This window comes from Ostrea edulis, chromosome 1 (genome assembly GCF_947568905.1).
Source record: "Ostrea edulis chromosome 1, xbOstEdul1.1, whole genome shotgun sequence".
NCBI classification, from domain to species: domain Eukaryota; kingdom Metazoa; phylum Mollusca; class Bivalvia; order Ostreida; family Ostreidae; genus Ostrea; species Ostrea edulis.
Window position 1 is genome coordinate 29,243,391 of NC_079164.1, and position 14,795 is coordinate 29,258,185.

General features: G+C 34.8%; 1 protein-coding gene across 2 annotated transcripts; it reads left to right on the forward strand.

Moving 5' to 3' along the window:
* The first annotated feature begins 2,859 nt into the window (after positions 1–2,859).
* LOC125653490 (uncharacterized) lies at positions 2,860–4,180 on the forward strand. 2 transcript variants are annotated; one of them, XM_056163155.1, is made up of 2 exons: positions 2,860–3,124; positions 3,611–4,180. In XM_056163155.1, the coding sequence occupies exons 1-2, from the start codon at positions 2,981–2,983 to the stop codon at positions 4,154–4,156; spliced, it is 690 nt and encodes a 229-aa protein (XP_056019130.1). In that variant the 5' UTR covers positions 2,860–2,980; the 3' UTR covers positions 4,157–4,180. The 2 variants fall into 2 exon arrangements, 1 of the variants encoding a protein (XP_056019130.1); XR_008802506.1 differs by lacking the exon at positions 2,860–3,124 and adding an exon at positions 3,143–3,206.
* Positions 4,181–14,795: the final 10,615 nt, after the last annotated feature.

The following is a 14,795-nucleotide window of genomic DNA, read 5'->3' on the forward strand; positions in this document are numbered from 1 at the left end:
GTGTACATATGGCAGGAGTCTTTCAGAGGAGACCTTGTTCACAGCAGGTGTGACTGACCAACGGGGGATGCTTACTCCTCCCAGGATTCCATCTCTAGTGTTTCTGGAGATCAGTGTGTGCCCTGTTCTCGATTTCTTTAGAGGATTTATGAGATTGATCACTGTTCGTTGTCTTTACTCATAGGTGCTTGAGTCGTGGATAATGTAAATAAAGACTATTATAGCTACAGAGGAAATTCTAACTGTGAGACGTCTCCATATGAGTGAAAAATTCTCGAGCGAGACGTTAAGCAAGATACAATCAATCAATCGAACTATGATAGTGACATTATCTATGGCAAGCCCTTTTACTATTTATTCGTAAAATAGATATCTCTTTAAATAAGAGAGATATCTTTATTGGTTAAAGAGATATCTCTTTAAGTTAGAGAAATATCTTTTTAAGCTAGGGAGATATCTCTTTAAGCAAAAGAGATATCTCTTGTTTAAAGAGATATCTCTTTACACAAATGAGATATCTCTATGCTTGGGAGATATCTCTTTCTCTTTGAGAGATATCTCTCAAAGCTAGAGAGATATTTCTCAGTGAGAAAGAGATATCTCTCTAGTGTAAAGAGATATCTCTATCGATGTAAAGAGATATCTCTTTAAGTTAGAGAGATATCTCTTTAAATTTTCAAAAAGAGATATCTCTTTAATCTAAAGCCGGGAAAAAAGATGGTGCCAACAGGCGCTTACTTAATATTTTTATTTAAACTTACTATGCAAAATATTAAGCAAGCATCTGTTGGTACATTTATCCACAAAACACACCGTGTAAAAATACATAATTATAATGCATTAATATGAGGTTTCAATATGAAATGGTGGATTCTGAGGATGACTTCCTGTTCTCTCTGTAATTTCTGCATTCCTTATTCAAAATAAGCTCTAAGTGAAAGAGATATATCTTATTTAGAGAGATATCTCTTAAGATTAAGAGATATCTCTCATTTTAAAGAGATATCTCTTTAAAATAAGAGATATCTCTTTAATCTAAAGAGATATCTTATTTTTCAAATAAATAGTGAAAGGGCTTGCCATAATTATTTTCCACTCCATGGTGCGAAGTTTTAGTTTTCTGTAATCAATGTTGCTTAATATATACTAGTATGTTGTAAAAATAAACTTCATAAATGTTTGACAATTGACCTCACCCACCGGCGGATACAGCTTTATGTGAAGTCATTGACCAAAAGCATCCTTGGGTAAAGGGCTCTCAAGTTTGTTCAAATGAAGGGCCATGCCCACTTCAAAGGGGAGATAATCGCAAAAATAGGGTGGGGTCATTTAAACATCTTCTCAAGAACCACTGGGCCAGAGGAGCTGAAATTTTCATGAAAGCTTCCTGACATAGTACAGATTCAAGTTTGTTCAAATCATGGCCCCCGGGGTAGATTGGGGCAACAATAGAGGATCAAAGTTTTACATGGGAATAAATTGGGAAAATCTTTAAAAATCTTCTTCTCAAGACACAATGAACCAGAAGAGCTGAGATTTACATGAAAGCTTCCTCCCATAGTGCAGATTCATGTTTGTTCAAATCATGGCCTCCAGGGGTAGGTTGGGACCACAATACGGACTAAGGTTTTACCTGCAAATATATATGGAAAGCCTTCAGATATGGGTCAAGGTAAGTCAGGTGAGCGATGTGGCCCTGGGGCCTCTTGTTTATATTTACAACATACTTGTTCTTTTTTTAATTTTTAATTTTATTTCGAGAATAAAGTCTGAAACCTCACACCGTGCATCAAGGAAAGAATGCATATTACCACATTTAGCTATTACCAGATTTATATTTTTTGCGGATAAAACATGTCTTGGATAAAATTCCGGAAACAGCAAAGGGAATTAACCAAACTGGAAGAAAGCTGTCCATGCACCTCTCAAAGGAGGGAATATTTTCCCTGTAGATCAAAATATAATGATATACCCAGGGGTCAAAATTAACTTTTTCTACCACAGGCTAATTTTAGCCTGTGGGTATAAAATCCACAGGCTAAAATGAAAACCTACAAGCTAAAATAAAAATAATGAAGCAGTGCTCTTTTTTCATAGTTTTTTTTTAAATCAATGAATTTTACCATCATTACTGAACTTAGTGGGTCAACAGGCATCTTTTGGACAAGTCACCAAGTTACGTAAGTCATATCGGGTACTGACTAGAACCCGGTCTCGGTCCCGGTCTTCGGTCTCGGTCCCATGACTAAAACCCGGTCTTCGGTCCCGGTCCCAGATACTCAATGGCATCCCTTTGTATACATATATTTCTGATTTATTGTGTGTATAGGTTTTTTATTCCAATATTCTTTATACATGTATTTATGTCAGAATCGAACTCAACTACAGTGAGGTTGCCTATATAGAATCGTCTCCATTACCGAATCACATTAAAGTATTAGTTCCATATTTTCCTGATTCGAAGTCCAATACATAGTATAAAGTATCCTGTCATAAAGAGTTATTCTTGCTAACATCAATTATCATTAAAAAATTATTTTCAACTTGTTCATTATCATAATTTCACGTAAAACAACATCAAGCATTGTCGTGACGTAGATTAGAAACACCGTGTGAAGCAGACAACTTTCACTTTTCCATCAAATTTCGCCGGGAACGATACAATGCAGGTAAGTAAAATTGTTACAGATGTTTGGTAGAAATACTCATCTAAAACCTATAAAAACATCATCTTGTTGGGAAATCAGATTATAATTATATTAGATATAAAGTTGCAGGTCGCTAGGTTTCCTATATCGAATCACTGCTTCTGGCGGTAGTGATATATTTTGAGTGAAAGGGATCTTATCAAAATTTATTTTTCAAATTCGATTTCCGTATATTTAGTTGAAATAAAAAAGAAACACAAGTGAAAACATGCTATCTCAATCATTTGCATCAATTCTCTTTCAACATTACATAATTATTTGGATTTTCAGATATGCCCCCCAAAAAACTGAAAACTAAAACTGGTGGAAATACACCTACTCAAAAATCAGCAGCAAACATTGCTAGGAAATATAAAGCATGTGGAAAGAGAATGTCCCCAAAGAGAAGAGAGAGAGTCCGAAGAGCATTATATAATGTAAGTACAAATGAACAGTCAAGAAAGTGGTGTTGGAATTCCTCTATTCATTTCTATACCAACCGGTCACATTGGACAATAGGTAAACGTCATCCTTCAGAATCACTCAGTATGATTTACGGAATAGAAGAAGCTTTGAATTCGTTAATTATAACAGTTGAATGCACACAGAATGTTTATCTCATGTAATTGATGTGAATGAAAACTTTGTGTGCCCAAAAAATTACAGGATTTAACTGAATGTTCATTTTTGTGATTTTATACTCCACTAGTGTACATCTGCACGTAAATAACAAGGAACCGACAACAACAATACATGTATATATTATAATGTGTAAATTGCCAAACTTTATACTGTAAGTGAGACTACCATGACATATAATGTGTTTTTCTGTAACAAATCTTCTATATAATATACACCCTATCCTACTACTCTTTTACATTTTGAATTTACCTCAAGTTTTTTTCTTCTTCTTTTTTTTTTAGCCTGCTGTGGATGGTGAAATCGCGCATGTTGAGCAATCCAGCAGTTTAGCTTCTACGAAAATTATCATTGACAAATGTGTTGTGAAAGGCTATCATGTGTTTAAAATTCGTCCCCCATATACCCCTCCTCCAACTCGATTAATTGTTGACCGAGAATATTCAAACATAAAAGACAGCAATGCTTGTTTGGTGTGGCTTCCACCATTGAATAATTTCACCCCAAATATTCATAATGACATTACAGATGAAAAACGTCAGCTGAAAGTTAGTGACATAGCTGGGCTACCTATTGGACATGTACCAAAATGCCTATCTGCACATTTTCGTAACATTTTGGATAATGGCGGCGAAATATTTGCCGAGGTGACAGGACAGCCAGTAGCAAGTTTTCCTCCATGGCCCGAGCCAAATGAGGAAGGGGGCGGTGTTGTGTTTCCCTGCAAATACATACTTGAAAATGTGAATGCTTCAACTTTATTTGATAAATTGAAGACAATTTTGTCTCAATTAAAAGAGGGGGATGCGATGAAATTGTATACTTTATAGATGATAAACAGCCTCTGAACTTGACTTATAGATATGTCAGTTTTTTTGTACAATGCAAGGTGAAGATAACGAACAGTGGTCAATCTCATAACTCCTATAAGCAATAGGACGGAACATATATCGAGCGACAAGTATCCTCGGGGACAGACTGTCCACCAGCAGAGATACAAACTCGATGGTTAAATGCAAGGTGAAGATAACGAACAGTGATCAATTTCGTACATAAATTATTTAGTACTTTATTTCTCGATATTATTCAGGGAGCTCACTAGTTTTGAGGACGGGGTTCTTTTAGAATGAGAAATTTATTGAATTATTTGTTTAGATTGAAGAATGTTTAATTAACATACAATCAGCCAGGTTTTTGTTTTAATAGCAGAGGACCTTTTCTGTGTTTTTGACAGTAGGTTATCATTTTAGAAATATATCTGGCAACATTGTCTCGAAATTGAGAAATTTTGGGAATTGTTTGCAAATTTTCTCCAATGAAAGGGGTCCTTTTAAATGGGATTCATTTTAAAATGATTGACAGCTGGGCTATCCCAGTATAGGCTATATGTAAATTTGCATTTCTTGAATAAATGTTTAAGGTGAATTAGACTGACTTTAAAGTAATTTAATTTTACAAACACACACTGGGTAATTGTGATTTATTAAACCTTTTATGGATATATGGTAATTTTTTTAAAATTGTCATGTAGCCCGTTTTCGTTTTCAGCTGCATTACCCGATATTCTTTTTTAAATTTCCATATATTGACGGGTAAAATATTGAATAATTCATGTTAAGGTCACACAAAAGAATATTTGTGTCATCATTTCTTTCTTCGTGTTTATTACGACATAAAAATGCATGTTGACATTGTCCCTAACAAAAATGCTCAGCTGTAAATCACGTGATTCGGTAATGGAGAAAATGATCCGGTAAAGGCGACTACTGTGCTCATTAACAAACAACAATAATTCCTATTTATTAAGTGCTTATTGAGAAATGATATATACAATAGTTTAAGTTATATATGGTACCACTATTCATGTTATATAATAGATTTAACTCGAACTCGGATACCAACTATCGACGCTAAACCACGAAGTGATCCGTTATAGGCAACCTCTCTGTACATGTACATGTACGTGACATTTTGTCCCAAATGATCGCGTTACACTACCTTTTCATTAGAAGATAAGGATGTAGAAGGAAAATAATCTATATGTACTTATCCTGGTGTATTTGTTTGTAATTTACAGTTAGTTTATTTGTTCATTTATTTTTTTCTTCTATTCCTGTCAAAATCAGTTTTCAAAGCTTCATGTTTGGTATTCCGAACCCGATCTCTTTATATGGGTATAGTTGTATATAACCAATAAATAATAACTATAAAATATTTTTTTCTTTCTTATTTCATACTTAGTTTTTTTTTGTTTTTTTTCAGTTGTGGTTCTTTTAGATACAATGCTTTTAAAAAGGTCCACCTAATATATTTATAGTATCTATAAAAGTGTGTCATACATAGAGCATATGCTCACCAAAAATTCTCAGATTCTGTATACTTATACAGAAGATACCCTCTGACTTTAGATGATCTTCAAATACTCTATGGTATGTTTTACTGTAATATTATGTGGTAACTATATTCATTGTGAATAGTTATATACGTATATGTGCAAACATATATGTATTAATTATGCTGCACAAAAACTGTTGGTTTCCTATTTTCAAGATATCTTATATTTCAAAGTGCATAAATTTGACATAAACTGATAAATTTACAAACAATGAAATCTACATTTATAAATATGCAAGACATACATGTAAATTTATTTAAGAAATAAATTTCAGTTTTGAAAATACAAATAGGATATAGGCCTACGGTACTGTTAGCGCTTTATGAAAAGTATGCCTGCGTGAAGCATTTTATACCCTCGTGTATTTTTACTAACCATTCAAGAGTTATAGCTAAAGCTAAAAAATTTCAAAAGTAGGTCAAATTTGAAAAGTGAAGAATTGCATGTAAAGAAAGGTCTTGTCACAAGGAGTACACATGAAAACCCTATCAACATGCATTCAAAAGTTATGCCGAAGGTTCAAGTTTTTGCTGACAAACAGACGGATGGACCAAAAACTATATAAATGCGCCCCGAATATCCGATTACGGGGGTATAACATTTGCTTTTCAAAAGCATCATTCTTGTATTCAGAATCTTTCTGGAAAGGGGCGGGGGAGGGGTTGTTGACTAGAGCCCACATTAATTTTGTTTCGCTATCAACAACAATTATTCATCATATTTCAATAATCATAATAAAATTTAAGAACAATATTTGTTTTGGTTTTTTTTTTTTTTCATTTCACTTATGAACATAATTTTTTAAAGTACTTCATACATCGTACATTCTGGACTCATATCTTGCACGTATTATTCTAATATTTACATAGAGGCTTTTCTTCCCTGATTAAAACAACTAATATAACATCATAATTTAACAAATTAATGCGATTCTCACGATACACTCGTAAATGAGAGAGAGAGAGAGAGAGAGAGAGAGAGAATACATGTACATATACAGAGACCCGGTTCGGAATACACCAACATTGAATTTGAAAATTTTATCAATCGTGTGGTCAGGTGTTTGACCTAAATGAAATATAAAAAAGACTTTGTAAATACTACATCCAACAGTAAATTACAAAAAAATACACCAGGATAAGTACATATATATCATTTCTCTTCTACACCCTTATCTTTTTATGAAAATGTATGGTAACGCGTTCATTTGGGAGAGAAAAATCACGTAGTTGAGTTCGATTTTGACATTAAAAAGGAAAATTGGAATAAAGCACAAACATACAATAAATCAGAAACATACATGTGCATACAAAGGAATGTCATTGAATATAACACTCTTATCTTTTTCTCATAAAAAAGTAGATTAAAGCGGCTATTTAGAAAAATAAAAAACATCGAGACCGGGACCGGCTTTTCGCACTGTTTTTACTTCTCGGTCCCACCGGTCCCGGAGTTTTCACATATTATTTTACGAAAGACGACAATAATATTATCAATCAACTATCAGAATGCAGGCATGATATGTCACTTCTAAATTAACGAGAAATTGGGGCTAAAATATTCTGATGTATTCTGTTTTTATCGAATAAAAAAATCTGGGACCGGGACCGAAGACCGGGTTTTAGTCACGGGACCGAGACCGAAGACCGGGACCGAGACCGGGTTTTAGTCAGTACCGTCATAGGTGCAATGTTTAGGTCTCTTGACCATCGAACCTCTAATCCACAACCTGTTTACCGCAGGTCTAGATCCAAAGTTCTTCCAATTTCATGTCACATCAGGGTTGTCACCAGTGATTCCCGGACTCATGGTTTATAAGCAGTACGATCACGAGTCCCATGAACTTTTCTGATAATCGTCTATGCGGTGAGCAGTGCACTCATGTCATCACTATAACCCGACCTCAATATGACAATAAATTAATGTAGATAGGACATGTTGGAGTGATTAATAATAATATAATTAATTAATGAATGATGCTACTTTCCATTCTGATCAAAATGACTACCTGAAGACTTGGTAAAACAGACTCCGATTTTTTTAAAAAGGTAAATGAATAACAAAAACCTCATACTTGGAATTCAAATTAATCACCCTTATAATAAGTGAACAGGACTCGTGGCACATGTCTATATTTTTCTTCATAATGCCATGTCCGTCCTTTAATGCATTTGTTTGACTCCGAATTTGTTTTAAATATCATAAAGAAAAATTGGGTTAGAAAGTAGAAACGGTTGTTGAAATCAGTCGTTCATGTAAGTGTTTGTATGATTCTGAGTGCAAGTTTAAGAAAAGCGGATTGCGCATCACCGTATAAAACGGATATGATCATGGTTCCTAAATCACCACTTGCTAAGATTTTCGAGTGTCCACTATTTTAACTTGCTATTTTTCAAATGTACTCGCATTTTGTGAGTATTTCTTGCTAATTTCGAGCCCTCAATTTGTGTTAATGATTTAATCATAAAATTGATTATTACGGTCTACATAAATCAGCAGGCATGACGAGGTAAAGATGTGACCAATCTCTGATCAATCTAATAAATTCAATAAGGAATGCAAAATTTACAGTAGGACAAACACGTACCCCTGGATATAGCAGAGTTGGGATCAGGTGCAGTGGAGGAGTAGGCAATCCCTGCTAACCGGTCACACCCGCCGTGATCACGTACCCCTGGATATAGCAGAGGTGGGATCAGGTGCAGTGGAGGAGTAGGCAATCCCTGCTAACTGGTCACACCCGCCGTGATCCATCTATCTTGATCAGGTGTAAATGGAGTAATCCGTGGTCAAAATCAGTATGTTAAGAATGCCCTAACAAGTATGAAATACGTCAGACGGAACTGTATGCGAGTTGTATTTGCAAATAAGATCATTATAACGACCACAGAATTTGCGAAATGATCCTTTCAAAACCCCTGTATCATCATCACCTTATTCGTACAGTTTATAACTTTGCTTTTTCAAAAGATTTTCTTATATATATGAAATAATTTATTATTCTCTTCCATTCCTTGTGCTATGGCCGGTACTGACTAAAACCCGGTCTCGGTCCCGGTCTTCGGTCTCGGTACCGTGACTAAAACCCGGTCTTCGGTCCCGGTCCCATATACTTTTATTCAATAAAAATATAATATATCAGGATATTTGAGCCCCATTTCTCAATAACTTAGGTATGACATCTCATGCCTGCATTCTGATAGTAAATTGATCATATTATTTTCTTCTTTTGTAAAATAATATGTGAAAACTCCGGGACCGGTGGGAACGAGAAGTAAAAACAGTGCCTAAAAGCCGGTCCCGGTCTCGATGTTTTTTTTATTTTTCTAAATAGCCGCTTTAATCTACTTTTTTTTATGAGAAAAAGATAAGAGTGTTATATTCAATGACATTCCTTTGTATGCACATGTATGTTTCTGATTTATTGTATGTTTGTGTTTTATTCCAATTTTCCTTTTTAATGTCAAAATCGAACTCAACTACGTGATTTTTTTCTCCCAAATGAACGCGTTACAATACGTAATTTTCATAAAAAGATAAGGATGTAGAAGAGAAATAATATATATGTACTTATCCTGGTGTATTTGTTTGTAATTTACTGTTGGATGTAGTATTTACAAAATTAAGTCTTTTTTATATTTCATTTAGGTCAAACACCTGACCACACGATTGATAAAATTTTCAAATTCAATGTTGGTGTATTCCGAACCGGGTCTCTGTATATGTACATGTATACGCGGGTTACTGTTACTCTTACTCTCTCTCTCTCTCTCTCTCTCTCTCTCTCTCATTTACGAGTGTATCGTGAGAATCGCATTAATTTGTTAAATTATGATGTTATATTAGTTGTTTTAATCAGGGAAGAAAAACCTTTATGTAAATATTAGAATAATACGTGCAAGATATGTATGGAGCGCCAAATTAACATAAACTCAAATAATTGAAGATATCTTCAATTATTTGAAGATATCATCAATTCATTTGATGCGCGCAACAATTGAATTAAAGATCTCTTCAAATAACTAATGATATCTTCAATTCTGAATTATTGCGCGCATTAAATGAATTGATGATAGCATTAATTCTTCTGCTGAATTGATGCGCGCTTTAATTGAATTAATGATCTCTTCAAATGAATTAATGATATCAACAATTGATGCGCGCTACAATTCAATTAAAGAGAGCAATATGTGAATTGATGATATCTTCAAATAATTGAAGATATCTTCAATTATTTGAGTTTATGTTAATTTGGCGCTCCATAGATATGAGTCCAGAATGTACGATGTATGAAGTACTTTAAAAAATTATGTTCATTAGTGAAATGGAAAAAAACAAAACAAATATTGTAAATAAAAATTTTATTATGATTATTAAAACATGATGAATAATTGTTGTTGATAGCGAAACAAAATTAATGTGCACTCTAGTCAACAACCCCTCTCCCGCCCCTTTCCAGAAAGATTCTGAATACAAGAATGATGCTTTTGAAAAGCAAATGTTATATCCCCGTAATCGGATATTCGGGGCGCCTTTATATAGTTTTTGGTCCATCCGTCTGTTTGTCAGCAAAAACTTGAACCTTCGGCATAACTTTTGAATGCATGTTGATAGGGTTTTCATATTTCACATGTGTACTCCTTGTGACAAGACCTTTCTTTACATGCAGTTCTTCACCTTTCAAATTTGACCTACTTTTGAAAATCTTTAACTTTAGCTATAACTCTTGAATGGTTAGTAAAAATACACGAGGGTATAAAATGCTTCACGCAGGCATACTTTTCATAAAGCGCTAACAGTACCGTAGGCCTATATCCTATTTGTATTTTCAAAACTGAAATTTATTTCTTAAATAAATTTACATGTATGTCTTGCATATTTATAAATGTAGATTTCATTGTTTGTAAATTTATCAGTTTATGTCAAATTTATGCACTTTGAAATATAAGATATTTTGAAAATAGGAAACCAACAGTTTTTGTGCAGCATAATTAATACATATGTGTTTGCACATATACGTATATAACTATTCACAATAAATATAGTTACAACATAATAGAGGGCGAAGCCCTCTCACGGCCCGAAGGGCCGTGAGAGCGGAGCTCTCCCTATAGGTAACACGTATATACATGTTTAAAAGGAAAATATAGGAAAATAATGAAAAATTAAACCATACCTATGGAACTTGAAAAGTTTGGTACCAATGGCGTCGATTCGAATACTATCGCGTGGACATGTATTTCTCCATTTTGAATCTCGTCTACCCTAGTTCTGAGATGTTACATAAAATCCGTAAAAGCATGTAAATCTTATTTTCTTAATCATATATAATCACTCCACGATTAACGCCATGTTTTTTGTTGTGGTTCAAACGCTATGTTTGTAAATTTGCTAAATAACGACGCTGAATATGACGTCACAATGTACTGTTTACATCGATTGCGTTATATTTCCCGCGTTCAATATATAGGCGGATCAAATGTCCAAAATTAGGATGCTTTGACACAGCTCTGTCCTAGTGCTAACTTTGGGTTATTTTTGTCCTGTTTTGGATATAGGTACTAATGCCAAAACTTTTTTGCTTCGCCCTCAAACACGGTCACGCCGTAAAACATATTATTACAGTAAAACATACCATAAGTTATTTGAAGATCATCTAAAGTCAGAGGGTATCTTCTGTATAAGTATACATAATCTGAGAATTTTTGGTGAGCATGTGCTCTATGTATGACACACTTTTATAGATACTATAAATATATTAGGTGGACTTTTTTTTTTAAAGCATTGTATCTAAAAAGAACCACAACTGAAAAAAAAGAAGAAAACTAAGTATGAAATAAGAAAGGAAGAAATATTTTATATTTATTATTTATTGGTTATATACAACTATACCCATATAAAGAGATCGGGTTCGGAATACCAAACATGAATCTTTGAAAACTGATTTTGACAGGAATAGAAGAAATAAAATAAATGAACAAATAAACTAACTGTAAATTACAAACAAATACACCAGGATAAGTACATATATATTATTTTCCTTCTACATCCATATCTTCTAATGAAAAGGTAGTGTAACGCGATCATTTGGGAGAAAATGCCACGTACATGTAGTTGAGTTCGATTCTGACATAAATACATGTATAGAGAATATTGGAATAAAAAACCTATACACACAATAAATCAGAAATATATCTATACAAAGGGATGCCATTGAGTATCACGTCCTTATATTTTTTATGAAAAGGTAGATTAAAGCGGCTATTGAGGAAAAATGTCCAGACCGGGACCGGCTTTTAGCATTGTTTTTATTTCTCGGTCCCACCGGTCCCGGAGTTTTCACATATTATTTTACAAAAGAAGAAAATAATATGAGATGTCATACCTAAGTTATTGAGAAATGGGGCTCAAATATCCTGATATATTCTATTTTTATTGAATAAAAGTATATGGGACCGGGACCGAAGACCGGGTTTTAGTCACGGTACCGAGACCGAAGACCGGGACCGAGACCGGGTTTTAGTCAGTACCGCTATGGCCATACTACCCATAGTCCTCTGCGTCTCCGCGTTTGTGTGCAAACGACCTCTGGCGGAAGTTTGCCGCTATGGCCACAAGTGAAAGAAAGGGAACGATAACTCTAGGTAGAGCATGCAGTATAAAATATGAAGCAGATGGGGAGACTTTGTAGTGCCTTTTATTTCGAGTTAACTGGGATATGTCGAATCACTCTAGTAAGGGCTGTATTTAGTAATTCTCTCAGGCGGCGACTTCAACTTCGACAGGAACAACATCAGTGGGACTCAATATTGCAGAGGTACCAACGAATCTTTCCACCACATTGCTGCAGACCTAAACACCCAACAGGTAGAGGAGACAGCATCCTAAACCTTCTGTTGATGTCACACTCCAACCAATTCAATCATACAAGACCTTAGTACCGGAACTGGTTGTTCCAAATTGAAAGGTTGGTCTCTCTGTCACTGTGAAGTAGACCTTCCCTAAACTTCAGGGAGACTATCTGCCCAGAGTCCTGTTTTCAGCTTTTTATGGAGGACCAAAGCTGCTTAGGGTTTTCCTTTAGGTCGTTGCTCACTGCCTGTTCCATATAGGATGGAGTCTTTCTGACTTTCTCCTATGCGTGATTTGGTGTAGGCCTTCTGTTTGCTTTTGTTCGGTTGTTTTAAATGGGTATTCGACCATGGATGGGTGTGTCTGGCCAACACTCTCCCAGATCAGTTCCTTAACATGGGCCCCACTTACTGTCAACGTTTGGGAAAGGCGTTTCCTGAAAACTCGACATCCTGTCTTAGAGATGTCTGTTAACTCCCACCATGTCTGTTTTTTTCCACAAGTACATTGTCCTACACTGGGGTTTAGGTCCATTTACCTGAATAGGTATCTTGATCATGGTCACTGTTACCAATGGATCTGCATATACTAGAGAGGACCTGTTCGGCCTACCAGACATCAGTCCCCCAGAACCATCCCACCATGCATCCCATCATAGTCCACAACAGGTGAGTTGGGAAATTATTCAGGAACCTAAAACCTCACAAAGCTACAGGACCTGCTGATATACCTGCCTTCATTCTTAAAGCTGTAGCAGGAACTCTTTCCCTCTACTTCGTTCGACTTCATCAGATGTTAGGGGCATTTAAGTTTTAAGAACACATCTTGTTTTATACGGTTGCTAAATAAGTGTATCAGAATTTAGCTTAGATATATAGAACTTGATTTTTTTTTCTCTAGATTTCATAGCCCGTGGACTAGTGATACTTAAAACTAATTAATACTCAGGTGACCGATAAGGCCTGTGGACTAGTGATACTTAAAACTAATACTCAGGTGATCGATAAGGCCTGTGGGCCTCTTGTTAGTGTTATAATGTATTAACAATGATATTTTAATAATAATATTTATTCATATAGCGCCTTATATGACTATAAATAACCACTCTAAAGCGCTGCACACAATAAAAATAATACAACATATTATAAAAGTAGTAAAAGGAAATTACAATAGCATTAAGACAGATAATATTAAAACTATGCTAGCAAAACATCAACACACCAGCAAACGTCACAGGGCACAAAACACAGCTTCAAGATTAATAACACGCTCAAAAAAAGTCGACCATATTCTGTTCTAATAGATCTTCACTGGCTTCTAGTTAAATACAGAATTCAATATAAGATTTCTCAACAACCTATCTCCAGTTTACATAAAGGATATCCTTACAGTTTACAATCCCACAAGATCACTAAAATCCGAATCTCTGCATCTTCTGCAGGTACCTAGGACACGTACGAAAACATGTGGGGACCGACGTTTGGATAAGGCCGCATCGAGTCTCTGGAACTCTCTGCCTTTTAAACTCAGACAATGTACTTCACTGTCTAGTTTTAAAGCGGACCTCAAAACACATCTTTTTAGATTAGCTTTTAATTTGTGATTTTCTTTTTACATAGATTACCTAGTGCTCTGACATTACAGCTCTTTAAAAAAAAAAACCAACCTTCAGTTGCTATTTAAACTGTACATTGTTAATATACTTATGTCCTTTCTATGTATTTAATTATTCCTAAGGGTTGTTTTAAATTGTTTCATATGTTATTAGGGTAATTATATCATTACATTAGGCGCTATATATTAATGATAATAATTATGCATTTTAATTCTGACACTTTGAATATGTTATTCACATGTATGTCATCGTCGGAAACCCACGGTTGATTACGCTTCGTTCCTCTCTCTCCATCAGTGAGGAACGAAGTGTAATAAACCGTGGGTAAGTGATGGAGAGAGGAACAAAGCGTAATCAACCGTGGGTTTCCGACGATACATGTATGTGCACATCGATTTTATATTACAGTATCTTTTCTCTCACATTTGTAAAGCGCTTTAGAGAATTAATGTTGCTAGGGCGCTATGTAAATAAAATTACATTAAGAAACTTCCAAGCCGTATAGTCAAATGATATAAAATACAATAGTTGAAATAAATATATACTTAAAAACATTTTAAAACTGATGGTTATGAAACCATAAAGATTTAACCACCTGGGCCCGGTA

Excerpts from the sequence above, each read along its gene's own strand:
- LOC125653490 (XM_056163155.1), top strand. The coding sequence starts at position 2,981 with ATGCCCCCCAAAAAACTGAAAACTAAAACTGGTGGAAATACACCTACT. Across the intron at positions 3,125-3,610 it reads TCCGAAGAGCATTATATAAT|CCTGCTGTGGATGGTGAAAT; the intron begins GTAAGTACAAAT and ends TTTTTTTTTTAG.